At 43.6% G+C, this 26632-nt stretch overlaps 1 protein-coding gene across 1 annotated transcript; it reads left to right on the top strand.

Annotated features, from left to right (window-relative positions):
• The first annotated feature begins 587 nt into the window (after positions 1-587).
• Positions 588-26193, top strand: PPA2 (inorganic pyrophosphatase 2). The gene is made up of 12 exons (XM_066631851.1): positions 588-805; positions 2836-2900; positions 3260-3304; positions 5462-5515; positions 7059-7178; positions 9452-9538; positions 10619-10745; positions 15751-15878; positions 19071-19156; positions 23191-23260; positions 24508-24547; positions 25987-26193. Exons 1-12 carry the CDS (start codon positions 628-630, stop codon positions 26013-26015), a joined length of 1029 nt encoding a protein of 342 aa, XP_066487948.1. The 5' UTR covers positions 588-627; the 3' UTR covers positions 26016-26193.
• The last annotated feature ends 439 nt before the right edge of the window (positions 26194-26632 follow it).

The following is a 26632-nucleotide window of genomic DNA, read 5'->3' as shown; positions in this document are numbered from 1 at the left end:
ACTGGGTGACCTTGGACCAGTCACTCTCTCTCAGACTCGCCTACCTCATGGGGTTGTTGTGCGGGCAAAAGGAGGGGAGGAACTGCAAACACCACCCTGAGCTCCTTGGAGGAAGGAGGCAGAACAGAAACGTGGACAAAAAGAAACAGGATTCACAATGCAGTTAATAGGCTTCCATTTCTCTACAAGGGGACTCAGGGCACACCATCCTAGACACGGCTACTCGGAAGGAAGCCCACTGTGTCCAACAGGACTTACTCGCAGGAAAGCGTGCAAAGGGTTGCAGCCTCACTCCCAAGCCGAGGGATAGCGCGTTGGAGCCCGATCCTACGCATGTCTACTCAGAAGTCAGTCCCATTAGAGGCAATGGAGCTTACTCCCGGGAAAGCGCGGCTAGGCCTGCAGCCCTCGAGAGGCCAACTGAGCGACATTCGGGGCAGCACAGCCGGGCCTCCTGCAGCCCCTGCTCGACCCGGAGGCCCGCTGCCCGCCCCGCCCCGCCAGGGCTTGCCCGCGCCCTCCCTCCGCTCGCGAGCGGCTGCGGCTCCAGGCCCCGCGCTGGGCATGCTCGGGCTCCACCCGCGCCGGGGGAGGAGCTGCCCCAGCAGCGGAAGAGCTGCCTTCACCATGCGCGCGGCGGGGGCGGCCTGGAGTCGGCTGCTGTTGCTGCAGCCTTGCGCCCGGAGGAGGACGGTGCCAGCGCCGCTCCTGCAGCAGCAGCAGCAGCCGGGCAGCCTCGCCATGGCGCGCTACAGCACTGAGCAGCGCGGGCGCCTCCACCTGCCCGACTGCCGCTTCTACTTCAGTAAGTGCGCGACTGTCCCCAGCGCCGCAGGTGGAAGGGCGACCTCCCTCGCTACTTTGTACCTTCGCGTTCTAGGGCGGGGCTTAGGCGCCTCGCCAAGACACGCCCCCTGCTCTCAGCCCCACCTCCTCTGCCGGGCCCTGTCATCTCTGCACAGCACCAGCCTCCTGGAGACTCCAGGAGGTGTGGGCGGGACTGCAGCCCAGGAGTGTCACAAATTTCCCTGCTTGATGATGTCACTACTGGTCTTGACATCACTTCTGGTGGGTCCTGGCAGATTCTCATTCTAAAAAGTGGGTCCCGGTGCTCAATGCGTGAGAAGCTCCGTCCTACACAGAAGTGGTTCCCATGTTGACATTTCTCTGGTGGATCCAGCCTGCAAGAAGCCTGTGCTGGTGTAAACAGCTGCATGCCAAGCACAGCCAGTATGTGCACTGAGCAGCACACTGAGAGCAGTACCCAGTCCATGTACTCAAATGGTTTATTTGCATGTAGCAATACAACCCAAACAATGTGGCTCCTTGAGTGGCCATGTGCTTTTGCAATGGAATTTTATAGCAGTGAAGCAGTGTGAAGCAGTCTTGGGGTCAATGAAAAGCGTTGTGCGCAGCTTCAGGGTTGCTCAAATGCTATGGATTTGCTGTGTGGAAACAGCTTCTGTGCAGGGAAGAGTGTGGAAACCACAAGTAGATTGTCATACATGTTACAATTCCGGTATTTGGCAGGGTGCACGTGTTAGGAAGGCACAGCCTATCATAATGCTCTGCATGTGACTATGCAAGCCTTGCTCATGGCTTGGGAGGCTGAAAGGTGCCACCGTATCATAAATGCTAACCCTGTTCAGACAGTTATATTAAGTAAAATCCCCTTGCAAATTATTGCTTTCCATCTTGATCCTCTGCATGTTAACTCAGAAGAAAGTCAGTGGGCCTTTCTCCCAAGGAAGTAGCTGTAGAGTTTCAGCCTATATACTCAAGAACATGCACTTTCTCACCCCTTGAAAGTTTACACTGGGTAAAACAATGTTCTGAGTAGGCAAAGCACATGTGCTGATGTCGATATGGGTACAATTCATAGGAGAGCAAAAGGGTCATAGCTCAGAAAAGGGATGTGTGCTTTGTACAGCAGATTCAGTGCTAAATTCAGTTCTTGGCCTCTCCAGTTAGAATCCCATCCTATGGCTATCTACCCAGAAGTAAATCCCATTGTAGTCAATGGGGATCACTCCCAGGTAAGTGTGGATAGGATTGCAAAAGAGCTGAGAAAGACAGTTGCATGAGACCTTGACAAGCTGTTAACTGATCTGGGTAAACAAATCTAGGCTAGGCTGACCTTAGTACAGAAAGTTTGTCTTGACTATTTTCACTGTTGAATAGGAGGTACACAGGAGCACAACAGCATGTTAACACGTTTTTGAGAACAGAACATAACTACAGGTATTTAGTTATGAAATATTATATACAAAGGCAATATAGAATACTGTATTTGTTGCTTTGTTGAAAAGTATGTTGTTGTGTTAATAAACAACAACAGCAATAGATTTATGTTATGAGATGGTAGCTCAAATGACCATCTATGAACAAATTATAACATCTGTTGCCAATGAGACAAAATTGGATCTGTTAGTAGCCTTTACCTTGTCACCTTGACATTGAGTGTGAGGTCAGGCTTTTGTTGTTTCTTGTAATCAGCTTCTTTATCTCTGGAAATCAACATCACTGTTGAGAACATTACTTTGGGAAAAGGCAAGAGTCTATTTATCTTTGAATGGATATTATCACCTGTTGGCTTCGGAACAGAAAGTAGCAGCATGAATTTATAAGCTGAAAAAGTTTTGGTTGTCTCTAACACTCTAATTTGAATTGATGTCCATCATTTGACTTGGGAGTCAGTAGAGTAACTGGGTGTATTTTAGCTAATCAAACCATGTTTATATTTAAATAATTGCAGTTTCCCTTATGCTTGTAGAGATACAAGTCAATGACCTGTGTATTGTGTATGTGTTTTTAACTTTTGTTTCGATCTTTTAGAGAATTCAAAGGGAAAGTATATTTCCCCATTCCATGACATTCCTCTGTTTGCTGGTTCAGGCGAGGTAATTATGTATGTAATACTCTATTTTGTAGACAGATTGATGCTTCAAACTCCTTAGAGAAAGGCAATATAAAAATAAAATAGAATAACCTGCACTGCTGCATAAACATCAGTGGAAAGAGAACACAGATGTAACTCAATCTTTCCTGTTCATATTTACTTGAAAGTAAATTTCACTGGATTCAATGGCTCTTGCCCTTAAGTAAGTCTAAAAAGAATTGCACCTTTCATTTTTTTAATTTGAGCCTGACACATGTATTTGATGCAACTGCATCCTTGTACTTCCTAACTCAGTACAAATATCTTAGACCTGCCTCTTTAAATGAGTATCTGCGTACACTGGTGTTTGTTTTCCTACAGGAGAAAGAGATTCCTGCAAAGAGGTCAAAGCTCAATGGAAGTGAGGTATGGCAGTCACAAAACTCTTTATTGTGACTACTGTTCAGGGCTGTACTTGAGGGAATTGTTTTAATTAAACGCAGCTTGATTGGAGCTAGGTTCAGAGAAAAGTGGCATATGAGAAGCCTGAGGGGGTGGGTCAAGCTTAGGGTTTTGCTTCTTTCCTTGCCCTCTGCGTATGGCTAGAAAACTAGGAAAACGTAACCAAATGGAACCTCTGGGTGCACAGTGCTAATATATCACGGCTCTTTTACAATGAAAGTAAAGTAATATTTTATTCAACACACAAAGAATACAGTCAGATCATTGGTCTTGCTCAGGGGTGTCAAACTTGTTTCATATGGCGGGCCATATAACATTCATGATGCCTGCTGAGGGCCAGCAGTGATCTCATTAAGCAGGACGTGATATCATTAAGTGACTCAGGACCAGAAATAAGCACTCTTTCTCATTTAGGAACTCATTAGCTGCAAATGTCAGAAGAGAAAATACGCAAATCTTGATCATATTTTCTTGATACAAGTGAACCCAATTATCCTATGGACCACCAGTGACCCCTGATCATAGCTCAGCAGCTGATGGTGGTGGTGGGAGAGGATGAGGGCCAGATAAAGACCTTCTTCAGGCCGCATCTGTCCCTCATCTAGCTATACGCTGCAAATAGGGAGATGCTGGAGATTGAACCAGGGACTTTCTGCATGCAGACTGTGACCCTGTCTCCTGCTTTGGTGGCAAACATCATATTGGACTTAATAACAGGTTCCCACAGAGCTACAAGCTCCTAGAAGTTCTCACAGCCATAATACTAAGTCAAGCATAGTACATGTTCTCAGGTACACAATGATTACAGAAATGTAGCAAAGGGAAGAGTTCCCTTGGAAGCTGAAAGCACAGTCACCACTCGAAATGGGTGCCCCAGGATTCATATTTTGGTAGACAAATGTGTAAAAGCTTTTGGGTAGTCTTTTGGTTTCTCCTTCAGTTGGACAACACTACTCCCCACTCCTCAAAATCAGTTTTTTAAATTGCCTAGATATTTTTCTGAAAGAAAAACAGATGTTAGACTTTAAAGTAGTGCTTTGTTATAAGGCAAGCTAATGGTAGAAAAATTTTCCTGTTCAATTCTAATGTACTCTTTGCAATTAAATGTTTGTTGTTTGGATTCTGGGGTAAAGTAAGAGATGTGTAATATAGCATGTGGTTTTGCTATATGAGTATGTAGTAAGTATTTTTGTTTCATCATTACTGAGTTGAATAATATTTTCTCCTATGAATTCTTGTTCATTACTATTCAGCTTTTAATCATTGTCAGTTGTGTTGTTGAAGCCATTTCTGCCCAACGTTGTATATACGTAACAGGGAGGGGGCATAAATGGGTTATATATTTATTATTATGGTTTGGGTTGTTTTATTTTTTTAAATATATTAATCCTTCCTGTTAGCCTCCTTGGGGATTTGTTAAGGACTAAAAGTTTTTAGTTAGTCGCCCTCTTCAAGTGTTACAATCTCAGGTATGCTGTTCCTGGACTTGGATGGAGGAGCAACAAGGAGCATGTCTGCTAGCCATACCCTTCAAATACCAACGTGCTTCATGCTCCCATCATCTTGGGGTTCAGTATGTCTCTGAGGAGGACAGGGCTGAACCCAAAGATGCTTCCTCTATGTGATCTATAAATATGAACTTCCAGTGTTCTAAAGCACATTGAGAAAGTGTTTCTGGGTTCCATGCTACCTTCCTCACGAGTGATGGACCTGGAAGGCATAGCTAGCCAGCATGCTCCTGTTCCCCCACCTTACCCATTTAGAAGCAATACCCAATCTCGTCTGATCTTGGAAGCTAAGCAGAGTCAGGCCTGGTTAGTACTTGGATGGGAGACCGCCTGGGAATACTGGGTGCTGTAGGCTTATACCATAGTCTTTTGAGACTGAAGGTTGCCAACCATTATTGCTCCTGAGCAAAGAGAAACCCTGATGCCTAATCAAACTTGGCAATAAATTCTCAAAAGTTAATAGAACATTAAAAAAAAAAAACTTGCTAGAGGCAGATGGAATGTTTCCTCTAGCCCAGAAGAGGTAATAGCAACTTTTGCTACATTGCATGTAATGCCTGAACTATCTGTATTTTATATTACATTTTTCTGTGTGTTTTGTTGTCTTATAAAGGTTATCCTTAACATGATTGTAGAAGTGCCTCGCTGGACAAATGCTAAAATGGAGGTAACTTTGAAAACTTATAGCTAGAGCTCTCAAGGCAGCTTGCAAATAAGTTAATGCTTTGCAATAAAGCCACATTGAATGCAGTAAAAAAAAGTTATATAGTTCATTAAAACCAGTTGTCTGTAAATAGAGAGCAGTAACCACTCTGGGTAAGATCTGCCCAGAGAAGCACATCACATCCAATTTTACGCACTCAACAGAGTGGTTGTGGCAGGCATCTTTTGGGAGTGCATTTCATAAGAAGGGGTGCACCCACTAAGGGAGCTCTTTTTCACATAGTCTTAACAGCTTCATCCTAAACACGTTTACTTGGAAGTAAGTCTCCCTGAATTCAGTGGGACTAGCTCCCATGAAGAAATGTCTGTTTGGCAGTTTAACCAAATACCTGGGAGTTATATGCTGGGATGTACGTTCATAGAAAGGAAAGGATCGCAAAATATTCTGGATTTGAGGGAGGTGGTCTTGTTGATGCTGCGAGTAAGTATATGGAGCCTTGTTTATGAAACTGGTTTAAATGACAACATAAATGCCCAGGTAGTTGAGCAGAGAAACATTTGCCCAGGGAAGTTTTTATTTTTATTTCAAACAATTTAAAACTGCTAAACATTGCATAGACACAAGGAATATGCCACTTGTCAGTGAGATTACAGGAGTGGTGACAATTACACATTATTATCATTATTTTGATCTCACCCTTCCTCCAAGGGACTCAGGGGAACATGGATGTGCCCTCCGCTTTCTCCCCCTTACAATAGCACTGTTGTTTTTCTGCTCACAGCACACTCTCTATGGTCTTTGTCTCTTGCAACGTCACTTCCTGTTTCTGGGAGACTCTTCTGGATTCTGTGACTGTTTCTAGCACAACTGTCTAAGGTAACGAATTGTCTGTCCCTCTTCCTCTGCTGGCATAGGAAGAGGGACAGACTATTCATTACTACAGACAGTTGCCCTAAAAACAGAGCTACAGAACCCAAAAGAGTTCTTTAACTATTTTTAACTGCTGTGCTCCAAGCTCCTGCTACACGCCCTATGGACCTTTTGCAGCACACCAGTTGAAATTTGCTGCTCTAATCTGCTACCCCACATTGGTTCTCAAACACTGGCTCTCACTACACAGAAGAACTCAATAGAAACTGGTGCTCAGGAGGGGTCTGTGCCAGTAAAGACCAATTGCAGTGAAGAATTCCCCAGAAATGACTGGGGTTTCTGAAAGAAAAAAAACATATTTACCACAATTCAAGTGTTATAAGTGTACCATCATATTTCAAAAGCATTAAGTACCAGCATCTTTCAAAAGCACTTGACAAGCTTTTACTGTCAAGTGATAGGAAGGGGATATATTTTAGGCATATGTTGTTAATTTCAGTTGTGTCTTTTGTTCCCCCTTCATCACCTTTAGAGCTGGGGCAAATTATCCATCTGATTATAAAGTGTGAAGCTTGGTCAAGTCATTTGTTGTGGGAATAATTACCTGAACCATTTCACAGTAATCTTTCTCCCCACCCTCCCCCACCTCATGCTCTCTGTTTTGCAACATGCTCAGATTGCCACAAAGGAGCCATTGAATCCCATTAAGCAAGATGTAAAGGAAGGCAAGCTGCGATATGTAGCAAATATCTTCCCCCACAAGGGCTATATTTGGAATTACGGCGCCTTCCCTCAGGTAACTTTTTTTGTTTGTTTGGTCTGTTGAAATTGTGAAACTTTTCTGTAAATTGTGCGCAATTCATGAATGCAAAGCAGTGTCAAGGAACACAATTGCATTTGGTAACAGTAACAGACCTAGCCCTATGCCTGACCTAGGGCCAGCCCCATCACACTGCCCCTCCCCCAGGGGATACTCACCGGTGCACATGGAACCTCACACAACGCTCTGATGAACTTGAGAAGCCTTCTGGGCTTCTGGTGTGATCTTAAAGGGCTCTTCCCATTTCCCAACAAAACCAGAAGTACCCAGATTGCACTAGAAGCCTCAGAAAGCTTTTTGCACACTTCAGAGTGCCACACAGAGCTCTACGTGCCCACAGAAGGGCTCTGATGGGCAGGCAGGGTGGTGTAGCTGGTGGAGGCAGTGGCAGTGGGGGGAGCGGCAGGCCTTAGCATCCAGGGTTTTTGCCCCCCTCCCCCACAGGCCTGCCACTGTTTTGTAGGCTTATGCAATGAGGAGTGGGAAGGGGGGATATTATGTAGTGATTTTGTCCATACACTTTGAGAAGAATCTGTATTTTAAAGTGGAGCGTATTTAGGGAAAAGTGTCATGCATCTCAGTATAATGTTTTACTGAGAGGAGAAGCTTCAACCACTATAGACTTTGAACCCTCGCATCCAACTGCAGGCACAAAGGGGGAATCTTTTGCTGTCAGCTGCCCCACTTCTTTGGGTTGTGCCAGTGATCTAGGAATACTTCTTTATGAAGAGGCTTTTGGCAGTTGGGAAAGAACATAAAAAGAGAGGAGTGGCTGCTGCTGACCTCTTTTACCAAATCGTGAGGGCCAGTTCCTTAGCCCCAAAAGTGCATGTATTAATTACATTTCTATCCCACTCACACTCCAAGGATCTCAGGACAGCAGGTATGGTTCCCTCTGCCCCTATTTTATCCTCATAACAACCCTGCAAGGTGAAGTAAACTGAAAGATGGTGACTAGTCCAAACCCGGCACCTTTCGTGACTAAATGGGGATTTGAACCTAGGTTTTCCCAGTCCTAGTCCAATACTCTAACCCAGTGGTTCTCACACATTTAGCACCAGGACCCACTTTTTAGAATGAGAGTGTCAGGACCCACCAGAAGTGATGTCACGACCGGAAGTGACGTCATCAAGCAGGAAAATTTTTTGCAATCCTAGGCTGCAATCCTGTCCACACTTACCCAGGAGTAAGTCCCATTCACTAATATTGTTAAAAGATTATACATAGTAGTTTGTTGAAAGTACAGGTCTGTAACATATCCTCAGATGCAATCACATACTACGATAGCGTCAAGTCTAATATATTAAAAATAAAATATTGAAATGAATGGGGACCCACCCGAAATTGGCTTGTGGCCCACCTAGTGGGTCCTGACCCACAGTTTGAGAAACACTGCTCTAACCATTGTACTATGGGCACCAATACTGTACTGTCTCAGTAAATGGCTTCTTGCAACCAGCAGTAAAGAGCTCTTTTGTTTGGAATTTCTATTAAACTATACAGATTACCAAATGTAAGAAAAGAGCCCAGTGGCAGACCTTACCTGGAATTTTTGTGTCTAGTTTTGGGCACCACAGTTTAAGGGGGATGTTGATGAACTGGAACTGGTCCGAAGAAGGCGACTAGGATGGTGAGGGGCTGGAGAACATGTCCTGTGTTGACAGGTTGAAGAAATTAGGCATGTTTTTGGAGAAAAGCTGGTTGAGAGGTGACACCATGACTATCTACAAGCATCCACATCTGTCATGTGGATTGAGTGAAATGTTCTTGTTTACTCTGGAGGATGGAACCAGGACAAATGGGTTTAAATTACAACAAAGGAAGTTTTGATTAAATGTTAGGAAGAACTTATTGACAGTACAAATTATTTGGCAGTGGAAGAGCCTGCCTCAGAAGATGGTACACTGTCCATCGTTGGAGGTCATTAAGCAGAGGCTGGATAGCCATCTATCAAGGATGTTGGACTGTGGGTAGACTGTTTGCATTGCCAGCGGGGTTGAACTTCATGATCTTGTAGGTCTGTTCCAAACTCTGATTCTACATGTTGGGCATGCAGATCATCCCAGGTTCAATTTGTGACATTTCTAAGATCTGCTTGAAAAAACCCTCTGAAAAATCCTGGAGTGGTGCTGCCAGTCTGAACTGACAATCCTGAGCTAGATGGGCTAGTGGTCCGGCCACTTCCTCTGATCCGCTTCCTCCAGTTTCTAATAACTGGAGCTTAATTTTAATTGTTTTTCTTTCAACAGACTTGGGAAGATCCCAACCATAAAGATGATAGCACAGGATGTTGTGGTGACAACGATCCCATTGATGTATGTGAAATTGGTTCCCAGGTCGGTTAAAAAATTTTTTTGTAATGGTTTACTTTAATTTTTCAACAGGTGGCTCCCTAATATGAAGTAAGACTCAGTCTTGGAGAGTATGAACTAAAGTATGGCATTTGTTTAGCTCTTGAGGTAGAGAAAAGAGGCATTGGATTTCAGATCAAATTATAAGATCGACTTTTTGTGCCATAGGAAAAACATAGAAATAGCTTCCAGAAGGTTGGAGAATAGTTATCTTTTCTTGTTGACCAATGGGGTATTTTAATAATGTCCAGCCTTGGCAGTGAGACTCTGTTGAAGAGGTATCAGTTCTGAGGGTTCTGCGTAGCAAAGCAGTAACCAAACCAAAATGGAAGACTATGTATTCTGAAGGGATATTGGTTGGGACACTGAGTACAATAGATGAAAAAGGCTTGAAGATAAGTTGGAGTATAACTAGGCAAATGGAAATGTGGTCCTCAGAGCAAGGAAGAAAGGGTTAGTGGGGAAGATTATACTGGCGGCCATACTGGAGAGGTTGAAAGAAAAGACAAGGTCCTTGGACAAGGACCTTGCTTGATGATGACCATGACATAACTGTTGGATTACTTGTTAAAATGGTGCATGGCTTCTAAGAGAGGATATGATGAAACTGTAATAAAACAAGCACAAGTCCATGCCTATAAAACTTAAAACAAATTTGGAATATTTGAAGAAGTTTGTTTTAATATTGTGATAAGTGTAAACTTGGAAGGAATAGGAGTACAGCATAGCTGTACAAGTGTAATTGGGACCTGACCTGACTTGATGGAGTGGAGAGTGGCATTATAACTTACAAGAAGTAAGTTATACCTGTGAATAATGGCAACAGGTTATTCTGAGACCAGATACAGACTCTATAGTAAGAAATCTGCTTCCTTTACTTTTGTTGTCTTGCTGTTTTGTTGTTTTGAGATCTTAGAGACTTAGCAGAACAGATCCAGGACATGAAATGAGAAGCAGGCTGGGAAAGGATGAGCGCAGGATCTGTGGTGTAGTTGTGGGAAGGGAAAAAATATGCAGCCTGTTTCTTACCTTTCTGATTCAGAAAGTCTTCCTTTGTGCTTTAAGGTGCGCGGACTTGGTGAGGTTGTTCAGGTGAAGGTCCTTGGGCTACTAGGTCTAATTGATGAAGGAGAAACTGACTGGAAGGTGATAGCTATTGGTATGGATGACCCAGAGTCACAGAACATCCATGGTAAGCATTTTCCAACATCCTGTTGCTCATCCATCTCACCCAGTGGAGAGCGACAACATGCCTACACACTTTGTTTGTTTTAACTATAATGATTTTTCCTCTTACAATCTCTTTCCAAGTTTTCTATCTTGGAAACTGCAGTTCTGTAAACTGAGCTAAAGAACTCTAAGAGAGTATTCCCGCAACATCAGGCTGCAGCACAGGTGTCAAACCTATTTCATACTGTGGGCCAAATAGCATTTATGATGCCTACTGAGGGCCAGAAGTGATGTCATTAAGCAGGAAGTGATGTCATTAAGCAGATGGTGACCAGAAGTACTTTTTTTTCTTACTTAGGAACTCATTAGCTGCAAATGAAATGCAAATTAGCTTCTTCAAATATGTTAGCAGCAGGAAACCTGCCAGAGAAGCGGTTGGCCCTCTGGATGGTGAGGGAGGGAAAGGGGAGATAAAAGGAGACTTAGAGATGGCAGAGAAATTAAATGAGTTATTTGCATCTGTCTTCATGGCAGAAGACCTTGGGCAAATACTGCTGCCCGAACGGCCCCTCCTGACCAAGGAATTAAGTCAGATAGAGGTTAAAAGAAGATGTTTCAGACCTCATTGATAAATTAAAGATCAGTAAGTCACCGGGCCCTGATGGCATCCACCCAAGAGTTATTAAGGAATTAAAGAATGACGTTGCTGATCTCTTGACTAAAATATGCAACTTGCCCCTCAAAACAGCCACAGTGCCAGAGGATTGAAGGATAGCAAATGTCATACCAATCTTTAAAAAGGGAAGGAGGGAGGACCTGGGAAACTATAGGTCATCCTAACATCTATACCGGGTAAGAAGGTGGAATGCCTCATCAAAGATAGAATCTACAAACACATAGACGAACAGGCCTTGCTGAGGGAGAATCAGTATGGCTTCTGTAAGGGTAAGTCTTGCCTCACAAACTTAGAAGTCTTTGAAAAGGTCAACAGGCATGTGGATGCGGGAGAACCCGTGGACATTATATATCTGGACTTTCAGAAGGCGTTTGACACGGTCCCTCACCAAAGGCTACTAAAAAAACTCCACAGTCAGGGAATTAGAGGACAGGTCCTCTCCTGAATTGAGACCCGGTTGAAGACCAGGAAACAGAGAGTGGGTGTCAATGGGCAATTTTCACAATGGAGAGAGGTGAAAAGTGGTGTGCCCCAAGGATCTGTCCTGTAACCTGTGCTCTTCAACCTCTTCATAAATGACCTGGAGACAGGGTTGAGCAGAGGTGGCAAAGTTTGCAGACGACACCAAACTTTTCCGAGTGGTGAAGACCAGACGTGATTGTGAGGAGCTCCAGAAGGATCTCTCCAAACTGGCAGAATGGGCAGCAGAATGGCAGATGTGTTTCAATGTAAGTAGGTGTAAAGTCATGCACATTGGGGCAAAAAATCAAAACTTCACATATAGGCTAATGGGTTCTGAGCTGTCTGTGACAGATCAGGAGAGAGATCTTGGGGTGGTGGTGGACAGTTTGATGAACGTGTTGACCCAATGTGCGGCGGCAGTAAAGAAGGCCAATTCTGTGCTTGGGATCATTAGAAAAGGTATTGAGAACAAATGGCTAATATTATAATGCCATTGTACAAATCGATGGTAAGGCCACACCTGTGGAGTATTGTGGAGTATTGTGACCAGTTCTTGTCGCCACATCTCAAAAAGGACATAGTGGAAATGGAAAAGGTGCAAAAGAGAGCGACTAAGATGATTACTGGGCTGGGATACCTTCCTTATGAGGAAAGGCTACAGCGTCTGGGCCTCTTCAGCCTAGAAAAGAGATGCCTGAGGGGGAACATGATTGAGACATACAAAGTTATGCATGGGAAGGATAAATTGGTTAGAGAGATGCTCTTTACACTCTCATATAACACCAGAACCAGGGGACATCCACTAAAATTGAGTGTTGGGAGGGTTAGGACAGACAAAAGAAAATATTTCTTTACTCAGCGTGTCATTGGTCTGTGGAACTCCTTGCTGCAGGATGTGGTGACGGCATCTGGCCTGGATGCCTTTAAAAGGGGATTGGACAAGTTTCTGGAGGAAAAATCCATTATGGGTTACAAGCCATGATGTGTATGTGCAACCTCCTGATCTTAGAAATGGGCTATGTCAGAATGCCAGATGCAAGGGAGGGCACCAGGATGCAGGTCTCTTGTTATCTGGTCTGCTCCCTGGGGCATTTGGTGAGCCGCTGTGAGTTACAGGAAGCTGGACTTAATGGGCCTATGGCCTGATCCAGTGGGGCTGTTCTTATGTTCTTATGTTCTTAAATGACAGAAGAGAAAATACACAAATCTTGATCATATTTTCAAGATATATGATAGCCCAATTATGAAACAGGCTGCCTGTTGAGCAGTGACACCTCATCACAGCTCAGCAACTGAGAGCACCTTGTAGTGGTGCTGGGAGGGCCCATGGGCTGGATAAAGGACTTCCGCAGATCTGCTTACAGCCCCTGGGTCTTATGTTTGATACCTCTGGTTTACAGACTTCTTTGGGGAAGCCATGACAGTTAACCCTTTTCTGCCCAGTGCACAGGTGTGTACATTTGATCTGTGTTGTGTATATGCAATGTTGGGCAGAAATGGCTTAAAGAGGTTTAAAAACTAGTGTGAGTTTGCTGCGTAGATTTGGACTAAGTTGCTTTGTGGAGTCTGAAGGTATTTGAATGTATAACATAAACTGTTTCATAACTCTTTCCAAAATCCATATTGTCCACCTTGTTGCTGTGTTGTCGAGGGTCACTTTTTGAGCATACATGCTTACTTTTTTGAGCTCCAACGCTGTTTTCTCTAAGCTGTTAAGAAGTGGGGAATGGCATTATTTAGGTGCTCAAGCTCAAATTGCTGCCTGTGCTGTACCACATTAAGACCACAGGTGGCAGTGCACATGACTGAATGCTCCTCCATACAAAAAACCTGCTTGACAGATGTAAGGCTAAATGGCTTCACCCTGTTCATCTGAATTGGTTGGGCTGCTTCTTCAATAAACTAGAATAATTTCAAAAATTTTGTTCTGTGCTATGGGGGAAGAGCAGGACAAGTGGAACTAACCTACTGCTGCTGTTCAGTGCTCTCTCTTGAGGAATGTCACTAATGTTTCAGTGTAAAAACCGCAGCCTGGTTTTTACCGGGCAGCACCTAGCATGTTGGCCCTCTGCAGATGTATGTTGGTGTATGCAGAGTAACCGGGGAAAGTTATTCTTTGTAGTGAAACTGGGTAGCATTTGACATAAAACAACTTAATTTAGATGTGCAGTGTCTTTTGTTTCCCTGCTGCAAAAGCATAGCAATTGCCTTTATAAGGACTGAAGCTTCTGTTTCCTGTAAATGTTTATAAAAAGTCATTAAAAACATATGTCCTTTCCCCACAGCCCATTTTAGAATACTTGCAACAAATGGCGAAGGAATGTTAGCTCTGTGTGTGTGTGTGTGTGTGTGTGTGTGTGTGTGTGTGTGTGAGAGAGAGAGAGAGAGAGCACACATCTTTTTTGTCTGTAACAAGGACAATTTCTTTTTTTATGGGTCCAAGTCCCAGCAGAATTAAGAAAGTCCAGTGGCTGCTTTAGGGCTTAAGAGGGCCTGTGATTATATCTGAGGCACTGGCCAGGGAGCTGGAGCTAACTCATGGGGTTTCCCTGCCATGTGTCCCTGGAGTGCACTAGAGACTTATGTGATGGTCTGAAATGTGCAAGCTTTCTTGGTGTTTCCTCTTGATCTGTAACATGCAAGGCATCCCCCCTTTTTTTGTAACTATCAAGCAGCCCTTCCCATGAATATTGTGCTTAGGCTTGTGTGTTGTTCTAGGGAGCCTCCATGGCAAGTCAAGACGTTCATTTTGTGGAACAAGTGACAGTCACCTTCCTCATTTCAATTGCCATTCCTGTTGCATTGCAAACAATGGCATACAGTTCTGTGACTGAAGTGTGATCCAGTGCTTTGCTGTTGAGGCCTCTGGTGTACCTGGGGGGGGGGGGTCGGGGGCAAATGCCCCAGGGTGCCACTCAGTTCGGGGCACTACCGCAACCCCCTCACTACTGTTCTTTTTGTTTTTTGTTTGTTCTTAAGGCTACCTTACAGGGCCTTAGTTTTCAGCAAAAACCAGAAGTGACTTTTTAGGCCTTTTGGAAGCCTCAGAGGGCCTACTGGGGGGTGGGGAGGCCGTCCTCGGCCTCTCTGACCTTAGAAGGCCTAAAAGTGCCACTTCCAGTTTCCGCTGTAAACCAGAAGTGGCTTTTTTTTGGACTGCAGGGCCCAGCATTTTGCGATCTTGGCACTGGGTGGCACAGGGGCCAGGATCACAATTGTTTGGGGCACAGGTTTACAGATCCACTTGCTTGCCAGGTGAATCCAAATATACACATAGGTTTACAGATCCACTCTACTTGCCAGGCAAATCCAAACACACACATCCCATCCTGCTGTACTGTCAGAATGTTTCCTGTGGCTCTTGGGACCCCAGTGTGCCTGCAGGTCAATAGAAAAAGACTTGACCGCAATGCCAATCAGCAGAACTGCCTTGTGTGCTGCAGAAAGGTACACTTCCTTGGTGCTAGAGCAGTGATAGGAGAAATCCCATGAGTCCTTTCGTAGATTATAAAGAGCTGCCCAGAAACACAAATAAAGGTATGAGGTTGTGATTTTCAGGGCTGTTTTAGAATATCAAGTGGAGTAAGGAGTCGTTATATTACAAGACTCTTTATTGTTGATTTTGAAAGGAAGGTGCTGAATAGTAGCCAGTGGCTGGAGTCCATATTTTTGCATGGTATCCAATGTGCATACGGCACAAGGGCCACCCCGTTCTCTGCCGCATTAGGGAAAGTACCATGCCTGCTGCTTGTGGGGTGTGTTTATCGACCCTACCTGGACATATCACTTATGTGTATATTGAACCACCTGCTTATTTGCATTAGCCATTCGGTTGGGTGAATTGGTGTCTAATTTATGTGCGTGTTTTTGTCTTTCTAATCACTTACAGATATTGATGACATCAGGAAGTTCAAACCAGGTTATCTCGAAGCTACTGTTGACTGGTTCAGGCTATATAAAGTCCCAGATGGGAAGCCAGAAAATCAGTTTGCGTTCAATGGCAAGTTTAAAGACAAGGTGATGAATCTTTTTTTATTAACGACAAATTTCCTAATAGCTTTGGAGGAAACATGTTCCTACTCTCAAAAGAATGCTCTCAAAGAAGTTCTGGAATCTCATACAAGAAAACAAGGGGGGAGGGAAGCTCATGTGATGGCAAAGCTGTTGGTGGTCTTTAAAAACATGTATAAGATACAGTATTTCATCTTTCGAATTGTGTGTGTGTACACACACACACATAGAGAGAGAGAGAGAGAGAGAGAAAAAAAGAGTTATATATTGTATTCCATCTTTATATACCAGTACTTTCTATTTCTATTAACCCCTGCTAATTGGGTAAGAGGCACTTTTTCACGTGGGTGCTCCTTTTTTTAGCAGGGGGAGAGTAACTGGCCCATCTCACCCCAGCAGTGTCTGTTCTGGTGGCTGTCTGCTGGTATTCTTTTGCATCTTTTTAGATTGTGAGCCCTTTTGGGACAGGGAGCCAATTAGTTATTTGATTTTTCTCTGTAAACCGCTTTGTGAACTTTTAGTTGAAAAGCGGTATATAAATACTGTTAATAATAATAATGTTAATAAAATTTCATCTATATAGCCACTGCTATGGAGCTAGAAATATCAGGTTTCATCATTTAGACTTCAAGTTCAAGATTTCTATTTTTAGATAGAATTTCATAGAAGTCTCTGTTAGTGTAACAATGCTAACAAGACTATAAAAACACTTTTATCATTTTTAGTCTCCCACACATTTGGGGCCATAAGTAATTTTTATTACCCTGCCCCTGTCTGTCTGTTTGTCTGTCTGTCTGTCTGTCTTCACCTTATCAGCTTTTCCATAAAATTAATATTCAAAGTGACTTACCAGTGTAAAACATTTTATAATTGATCTTTATCCTTTAATGAGTTTAGAACAGTTTTTGAAAACTGTAATATGCAAATCCCATAGGTTTATGGGAAATTTCTCCAGTGCACTCCTAGTGCATACAGGCACCCCCTGCTCATTTGATAGGTTAGGAACCGGAACAGTGAAAAGCGGAAATGGTTGAAAAGCAGAACCTGGTCTTTTTCAGTTTACAAATGTTGCTTCCAGTGCTTTTTTAGCTAACAGATTGCAAATGCTTTATTATTTTGCAAATTCCCACTGTCACAAATATTTGTGCAAATAGACTCTCATTAACACCTTCAGGAATGGGAAAAAACTCAGTGCTAATGTTGGCATGTGTGCTGTCTTTACACACACACACACACACACACACACACACACACACACACACACACACACAAAACAGTTTCAGTCACCGTGACATATGCAAATCAACATGGAGAAGGGCAATTTTAGCCTTTAGAACAGCAGAGAGAGGTTGAAAGAGTGGAGCATGAGTTGAATGAATGACTTCTGAGTATAAATGAAATGTGTTGAAAGAGCGGATAGTCGAAAAACTGTCAGAAAGCAGGGAATACCCATACTAGCCTTGCCTTGGATGGAAGTCATCCATTCTTTACAGCACCTTCAACTCATAGAGAATGTTCTGATCTGTCTGGATGGAATCTTCCCTTTTCTGCATTTCCTAAAATGCATCGTTTAGGAAACCAGTGTATACTTGGCTTTCTCTAGAAACAAAATCCGACCTCGGCTGCATTCCCAGCTCTTCTACTGACCTCAATTAGATACTTTCCAACTGTTTCAGTTGGATTTGGACAGGTCTGTAGCCAAAACAGCTGCGTTTTAAAATTAAGCATATGCTGAAATGCTTTGCTAAAGCAGAGCCAAAGCTTGAACTAAATTCCTTCCATCTCTGTTTGAACTGGCTTGGAGGGATGTCTCAAAATGTTTCTGGGAAAGCAAAATGGCTTGCTCTTTCCTCCAAATACGGCTTATTTCCCATGGCCTCTGTGGAAGAAATCTGTGCTTTAGTGGGTCTATTATAATGAAATGTGCATTGTCATTCTTGGGTTTCTTTCCCTTTGCTTTTGGATTGCCCTTCCTTTTGGTGCAAATTGGTGGCATTTGAAAACTTTGACCAGGAAATGTTCTGAATATGTTTAGAATTGATTTGTGGGAAGTTCCACCTTTTAAATTAGGAACAATTTAGCAATTAATGTTGAATGTGCACTTTTAACTTGGGTGTTCCTGGACAGCTCCTTGAGCTATGTTTTATAAAAGGCTGTTTTCTTCCAGCGGAGCCTGCTCACACCTGCAGTCATTGGATGAAGACACACCTGTCTTGTGTCCTTCTGCCCTCTGATCTGTGGTGCATGTATGGGACAATGGTAGCACTCAATCTGTGGAATTCATTGCTGTACAGCCCAATCATGTGGGCTGGTAGTGCTGGCAGAACAAGCATTCTGCCAGTGCTACCTGCTTTAGGGCAGTTGTGCTTCCAGCAGTGTGTGAAGTAGCACATAGCTGGAACACCAGCGGGAAGGTTGGAGCCTTCCCATGCACATCAGGGGATTGATCACCTGATGATGTAAATGCCAATAAAGGTACTATTGATTGATTGATGTAGGTAAGACAGTGGGGGAGGTGGAATGGGGTGGGGGAGGGCAGAAAGAGGGGGAGAGGGCAGAACAAGGCAGCAACAGGGGTGGGGGAGGGTGGAATGGGGCACCAACGAGGTAGTGAAAGGGCAGGCTGGATACAGGAAGGGAGCAAGTTCAGAGGCAGCAGTGGCCACCAAATCCTAGCCCCCTTCCCGGACCCAATTCCATGATGCAGGTCCATGCAGACCTGTGCCAGCGGATTCACTAGCACAGGTCAATGCTGCAGAGTCTTACCCCCAGGTAAGAGAACAACTGTTCCCCTTCAGGATGCGGTGGTAGCCATTTTGGCATCCCTGTACGGGGGTGGGAATAGATAGGATTGTTGTCTTAGAGGCTTGAATGATTTCTTCCCTCTCTGCTTTCCAGTGACAGACTACAAAAGTACTAATTGAGTATGCATCTGCCTAGAATAGCTCCTTAAATGCTCTGAAAAATGTGATCTTTGTGTGATCTTACACTTGGTTGTTTTGATTGTGGCTTTACTGCTCTGAGTTTTCAACTGTATACTTTAATGGTTTGCTTTTATTTTGGTTGGTGCCCTGAAGGTCTGTCTGAGGGATGGGAAAGGCGGGTACAAATACATTTGTAAAACAAAAACACGCGACAGTGATTTTGTTCAGTTTAAGAAAGCATCATCTCTATTTATTGTTTTTTAAAATTCAATAGGCATTTGCCCTTGAAATCATTAAATCCACCCATGAATACTGGAAAGCCTTGCTTCACAAAAAAACTGATGGAGGAGCTATAAAATGGTGAGCACCCTCTTCACACTATTCTATCAAAATCCAGTCTCAGGCTGCTTTTTTTATTTTGATGGCAGTATTTCTGTTCCTAAAGGTTCCTTCTATGTGCTGCCTTTTGTTGGTAATTTTGCCTAATTATTGTTTTTTGAAAAAAATCCTGACTACATGAGCCCTGCAGATTACACAGTAATTAAACTTTAGTAACGGCTCCAAAAATAAATTGGTCTCTAATCTTGAGATTATAGTTTGCTTCCAAAAGCGATAACCTTGAATTTTTTGGAGGGCTAGGGGGATGCCTTGGTTTGCATATTCTGGGTGAGTCGTAAGTGGTCATGCTGGGTCATTTGGGAATAATGGAGGTATTGGCTGGTTGTGTGTGTGTTCATGACACTGCCCCTTAATATTACAAAATACCTATCAATATTGGTGTGATGAAATAGTTACAGTTGTGATTATTCAGGAGGATTTTCCCTCCAATTTCTGAGGTGCTTCACGTTTAAAGGGAAGCCAACCAATTGGAGAGCTGGGGAGGGGGCCAGAAGAAGGTCTCCAGGCCTGAGGAGATTTTCTCACTCTCTTCTGTGTGCTTCAGACTGGGCAAGACAGAGAGAGCCCACTCTCTGGTGGGCAGAGTGGAAGGCTGTTGGAGAGAGCCCCAGGAAAATAGAAAAGGGACCAAAAATAAGCCAGGAGCATCTTTTTTGTTTGTTTGTCCTTCCCATCCAGAAGTTGGGTGCTCTTAGTTGCCTCAGCTTGCACTAAGCCAAGTTGGGATCCAGACTCTTGGCCTAGTCTTGGCCTCCATGTGAAGGCTTCCCTGCAGAGCCAGCACCATTCAGGGGTTGTTAACCTGTGAGGAACCAAGCCTGTTTACATTGTTTTTTCCTTGCCCGTTAGTACAGTCATGCGCCACTTAACAACAGGTATTGGAACTGAGATCCCTGTCATCAAGTGGCGCTTGACAAATCCAGACCCTCTGCAGGGAAGGGGATGCTCCACTCCCCTCCGCTCCCCTCCCCTCCAGAGGGTCGTCTGAGCTCCCCAAAGCCAGCACACATCTGCTCACTGCCTTAGCGGAGCTCAGACTGAGGGAAATCCCTTCTCTCACTGAGGAAACCAGAAATGGCGAGAGAGACGCGATTTCCCTCTCTGAGCCTTGCAGAGGCAGCACGCAGATGTGTACTGCCTCTGGGAGGCTCAGACAGAGGGTTGGCTTGTGCGCCCCCGACATGTAATCACATGGTCATAGGTTATGCAATCCTGACATGCCAAAAGTTTGCAAAGTGGCACACATCTGTACAACCTTTTTGCTTAAAACCTCTGCCACGTTCTGGGATCAGTGGATTTGTCATCCTCACCACTCTGTAGGTATTACTGGCAGAGTGAGAGCATTTTAACAGCTCTGCATAGCATTCTTGGGGAAAGGGTTTGCCCAGGAAACTCCTCTGGGAACCAGATCTCTTGGGTTGTTGGCAGCGGACCGGATCTTGTCCCACCAGGCTGCACATTAAACCAATTGGAAGAGTGGGGGATGGGAAGGGAGTGAGTGCTTGGCACTAGGCATCACTGCCCTGGATCAGTGGGTGGCCTTTCATGACAATTGGTCTGTGCTGTATGTATAATATTTAGAGGTTTGATGTTTTGTTCGTGGGAAAACCCAGCATAGTTTGACTGGAGTAGAATTGTTGAATCACCAGCCCCCCACAACTTAACTTGAAAGAGAGTCATAATGGGCGCACATTCCAAGTCTCCGAATCACCCTTTAGTGATTCTAATGGACTTGAGTCGCCTCCCGCTTTAAAAAGTGGTAAAAACGGGGCTGCTGCTGGTGTGTGTGTGTGTGTGTTGGAGCTCCCTGTGAATACTTCCCTGCTGTCCCTGCCTATCTGTAAAGAGAGCAGGAAGGGTGGGAAGAAGTAAGAGAACTGGGACAGAAGTGGCAAAATGGAGGAGGATCATGAGCAACAGCTGCAAGACTCACCAGGATGACCCGATTCTTGAAGCTCTACTCAGAAGTAGTCCCACTGCAGCCCGTCATTCAGTGGGGCTTCCTCCACCAAGTAACAACAGAACCATGCCTGCAAAGTGTGATTGCTCTCCTGCCTCCTCTGTCTCCCTGGGCTGAGTCGCCTTCTTTAAAAAGCCAAACCTAGGAACAATGGGGCTGCTGCTGTGTGCGTGTCTGTTTTGGAGTTCTCTTTACTCGCTCCCCTGCCATCTCTAATAGGGTGGGAGGGCCTGAGTGAGAGCCGGAAGAGAAGCGGTGAGAGGCAGGAGGTTCACAAGCAGCAGCTGAGAGATTTACCAGGACGACCTGATCCTTGACAGCCCCTACTCACAAGTAGTTCCATTTGCACCAGCCATTCAATGAGGGTTGCTCCTCTTCCTGCCCTCTCTCAGCCAGTGGAAATATGAGAATGCCCATCCTTTGTCCAATGATCATCTGTTCCTTCCTTCCTATCAGAGATGGAAGTCCCGCCTCTCCCTCCTGCTCGCATTAACCCTTTCCTGCCTCCCGGCTGGAATTTCCTACTGCTCACTGCTGGAATGCTTGCCCCATAAGGTTTTTCACACAACAAAAACAGTAAGCAGGCACCCCCAGACACAAGCAGACTCGAGTCAGCATGTGTGGGGCCCACGACTTGAGTCTTTTTCAGAGTCTTCCACATGCTTGACTCATGACCCAAAATCACACATTTTCGCGACTCGAGTCTGAGTCACTGATTTGAGTTCTCAACACTGATTTTGTTATAATGGTACCTTTCTCCCCTGCAGCCTAATTTTTCCTAAATAATACACATATCTGTGACTCTAATATTCTATCTGAATATTTTACACAATGTCTTCTGCTGTTTCTCACTGGAAGGGGCAAAGAGCTCTGTCCAGAATCATAGCACTGCTTTGAGGCAGTCCTGTAGAGCTCTTCCCTCAGGGGTACAGTCTAAGCCTCTTGCCCATCCCCTCTCCTTGGCTTAGCTAACATTGGATAGAGGTTGCTGCAAAGGAACCAGGTGGTACAGGACTGAAAGGGCTTACGAAAGAATGAGTTATGGCAAGAGGCTCACTTTTGCTGTTGCACCTAACCATGGTTTGCCAACCCACCTCAAACTGTAGTTTCTGATTCTAGATTGCCAAGTGTTTGCAAACAGTTGAGTTTGCCAGGACATCACATTGCACTTCCTTTTCCATGGTGTGCTATGATGTCTTAGCTGAGCCTAAAACATGTTTTGTCTTAGTCATCAGTGTGTGTATGTGACATCTTATTTGATTCACTGCATTTATTTGTGTACTCTATCAGAGGACATGGTGTGTGAGAATCATAGCTTACACTCCAGTGCAGTACTCACAGTTGTGTTCCAGAGGTGAGGCAAACCATAGTGTGCATGATTCCCTTCTTTCCCTGTATTACCTTGGATGAACATCCCCAGATGTTATCCCAAATAGTGACCTCCCAAACCATTGTAAATGGCTGTTATTAGAGTTGCCTTCATTCAAGGTCCACTTTTTCCACTTATGGTATTAATGCACTCCTGTGCCTCATAATATCTCAGCTCTGCCCAATCAGCCTTGGTCACACGGATTGCTTCCTTTATCCTCTCCCTCCCTTTTATCCCCAGAAATTCCCAGTCGTTTGATCTTATCCAATGCGATTAAGCTGCTGTTCTTCCCCTTTGCCACAGCAAGGGGTCACTATTTTCTAAGTTATGTTGCTTGGATTGTCTCCAAGCAGCTTCCATTGTTAAGTTTTGCAGATGTCTTCTCAGCTGTACCTGCTTCAAAGCCCCAGTCAAGTCTGTTCATAAATCAGATGTTTGTAACTTGATTGTAAGCTGGGACCTTCTGTAATGCCTAACGTAATTTTGCCTAATCTGTGGTTTGCAAAACAACTTTGAACCATCATTTCTGATCCTGGTGTGGCTGCCACTCACAAACCATAGTTTGTCAGATTGTGTTGGTTTTGACATTATGACAAACCAGCTTTGGTGTTATGTCTGTACCATCTCAGTGTTCTTTCCCAGATGTGACTGTATTTTGTCTTTCAGCACCAACCTTCTGGTGGATTCCAGCCCATACCGCTGCAATGAAGAGGATGCCCAAGCAATTGTGAAAACTGTAAGGCATTTTTCATGAATTTCCCAGCCCCCTTAAATGCAAGTCATCAATGGAGGCAGATGGTCACCAAATGTGCCATTGTCATCTAATGCATTGCACAAAGAAAAGGCTTGGTTACAAAGTAAATGGAGAACACTTATTGTTTACTGTCTTGGTGTACATATACACATGTATAAGCAAAGATGAATGTGGCCACTGTTAGCAATATTTCAGTGGAATATAGTAACTGCCTTTTCTCATTCAGTGTTTCATAATGCCAGATTCCCAACCCCATCCCCCTTCTGATACTAAATAATAGTAAGATGGACCATTTGAATGTTGCCTGCTTTCTTTCTGTCTCTCTCTTTGCATTTGTCCTGTTGCCATGAGTTACTACCCAGCACTCAACTCACTGACTAGCAGCAGTCCACGATAATCACTGAGAGAATCCTTTATTTACTGCCTTGTGTAATTAAATGCATCTCTCTACAGGAAAAAAAGAATTCTCTGTGTGTGTGAGGATGGGGAGGAGGGGGAGAGAGAGATGTGAATGAATTGCTATCTTTGAATGGATCCAAAATAAAGAATAGCATTTTAAAGATTCTTTTGGTCATGCTGTTTTAAATGTTGCATTTTAGAATGTACAACTGAAGCAAAGATGCTAAATATAAATGGTTGCTTATATACGAAAAACGAAGTCCCCATTCTGATCCTATATAAACATCTTTGCCAGCTGCATTGATTGCATCAGTATGTGGAGTGGTGGCGGTTTTTTTTATTTAAGAAAAATGAGCTTTCCCAGCTATTTAGAGAGCTGATTTTTAACTATTGATGGACCGAAGCATCTGTTTTGCACACTGAGTCATGGCATAGTTGGCCCAAATGAGAGCTCTGCTTTCTCTTAAAAGCCAAGTTCCCAGGGTGACTCATCTTCTCCTACTTTTATTACAGGAGATACCGTATATAGTGCATGTTTATAAATGGAATTTGCCATTTCCTTTCAGAGCTGACTGTAAAAAGAAAATTTTTTCAGCTTTATAGTCCATCCTACCCCAGTGGCTCAAGATAAAATCCAGGGTCCAAAGAACATTCCTACTTGTGGGTGTTGAGTTTCAGTGCTTACTGCAGCTTTGCAAACTATTCCCCCCCCCCCCCAAAAAAAAACATCATGAACACCTTTGTTATTCCAAAGAAAAAAAATACAAAAATCTCACAAGCTCTTGGGCTAGCCTGAATTACTTACTATTTTTTTTCTGGTTCTTCTGTAGGCTCCACCTCCTGTGGAGGAATGTTCTGTTTCCCAAAAAGGTAAAATCTATTGTCATCTGCCTCTATGTGTTATGTCAAGTGACTATTAAAGTAAATCAGAGTTGAAAGATTTAAGCATTTTCCAAAGATGTGTGGCACTGGCAAACTGCATACATAACTTGGACTAATGTCTGCCTTTAATCTCAATGTTACACTCTCATGGAAAGTAGCCATTCCAGGACAAAAGTTTAGGAGTGTGTACTGTGTACTTTAGAGTATCCAATAATCAAGTCATATTACAGTGTATATATGAGTGATCAGTTTTATGTAGCATTAGATTACTGTGCAGGATCTATACCTAGCTATTGAAATAAGTGGCTGCTTATGGAAATGATCTTGAGCAACACCTTGGGTTAGTTTTAAAAGAATGATTTTTTTTTCAGTTCAGTAAATGTTCCCTTTATCATACCAGTTCTCATCTCTTGTCTTTATCTTTTATGCACTTATAACCCAATCCTAACTAACATTCCAGTCCCGATGCAGCTATGCTAACAGTGCATGCGCTATATTCTGTAGTGGTTGGGGGAGGCAGTCACGAAGACCTCCTCAAGGTAAGGGAATTTTTTTCCCTTTATCTGGGAGATTCATTCCAGCTGCGCCGATGCTGGAAAGTTGAATAGGATTGAACTGGTAATTGCATAAAATATTACCTTTTTATTTTATGCATCTGTATAGCAAAATCAAAGCAAAATTACATTGGATTTTATCACAGAAGTTGCAGTGACCTTGGTGGGACTGACATACATATTAGAATTTGGGCACGTTACACTTCCAGATGGAGGTGTTTGTGAGTGTCAGGTATGCTAAATGCTCCATATATCTGCAGCAGAGGGACTACTGACCCTCAAGGTGGTCGCTTCTTCATCAAATGAACTAGCAGGCTTTGCACAGGTAGCATAGCAATGGGAATGCCAAACCAGCTACTCCAGTGCCAAATTCTTGTGTTACAAGACCACTTCCTGCTTAATATTCTGTCCTGATGCAACTATTGCTGGATAAGTGGCCTTCGGTGAAGCAACTTTTTCATTTTCCTTGAAAATGATGGTTACAGAATAGTTTCTCTTTGTAGTCTTATCTGTGTTTTGATGGTTTGAGAGGACAGCGCTTGCACTAGGCATACCATCCTTTCTGTGCTTTAGAACTGTGCTTGGCAGCATCTGTGGAAACAGTGGCCAAGGAAAGCGAGTGCATTATATGCTGTCCAAAATGGACTGTTGTTTGTTTCAGACAACTTACCCACATTCTTGTCTTAAACTCTTTTTCCCCCAAACTTGTCAGGGTTGTGAACTGCCAGGCGTGCATTACCCGATGAATTTTTATGGGCACTCCGTCATGCAATAACATGACCTGCATTCTTTCTGTATATTGATTATACCCAGAAGAGAACAATGGTGATCTTTACAAGGAATTAACATCTATTCTTTCTCTTTTTCTTTCAGTTGATAAGTGGCACTTTCTTGGCCAGTGACACTGAATTCCCTGAAGTCAGGCTGTGAAATCTTGAGCGACTTCATCCTCTGCCTACGCACACACTCTGCTAGGATATGCAAGTGATTGCACCACTGGTTGGCTTTCACTGATGCAATTCTTCACACAGTACAAATTTTCTGTCATGAAGAGTTATTTTAAAAAAAGAGTTTTCTGTGTGTGTGCTTAAATTTTTACTGAAAATATATTTTCTGTATCTATCAGATTGGTCCCCCTAAATAAGTGCTAGATGGAATGGAACTCCTTTTGCTAACCCTCAATTTTCTTGAGACTGAGTAACTGCTGCAGGTTTCTGGATGTAATAATGCAAGAATTATTCAGATGGCCAAAGAGGCCCTACTTCAGTATCATGCCAAACCATAGTATGAAAAGGCTGAATAGAGAAATTTGTGGTTTGCCGTCAACTCAGATGCCAGTATTGGAAATCCCCATATGAAGTGGGCTTGCAAGCAATCCAAGTTGGTTTGTGTTAAATATGGTTGAGTGTGACAGATCAGGAGAGAGATCTTGGGGTGGTGGTGGACAAGTCAATGAAAGTGTAGACCCAGTGTGCAGCAGCAGTAAAGAAGGCCAATTCTATACTTGGGATCATTAGAA

The sequence above is a fragment of the Tiliqua scincoides genome, chromosome 6, assembly GCF_035046505.1.
Source record: "Tiliqua scincoides isolate rTilSci1 chromosome 6, rTilSci1.hap2, whole genome shotgun sequence".
Taxonomy (NCBI): domain Eukaryota; kingdom Metazoa; phylum Chordata; class Lepidosauria; order Squamata; family Scincidae; genus Tiliqua; species Tiliqua scincoides.
Note: the sequence above shows the minus strand (reverse complement) of the source record. Positions and strands in the feature narration are given on the sequence as shown.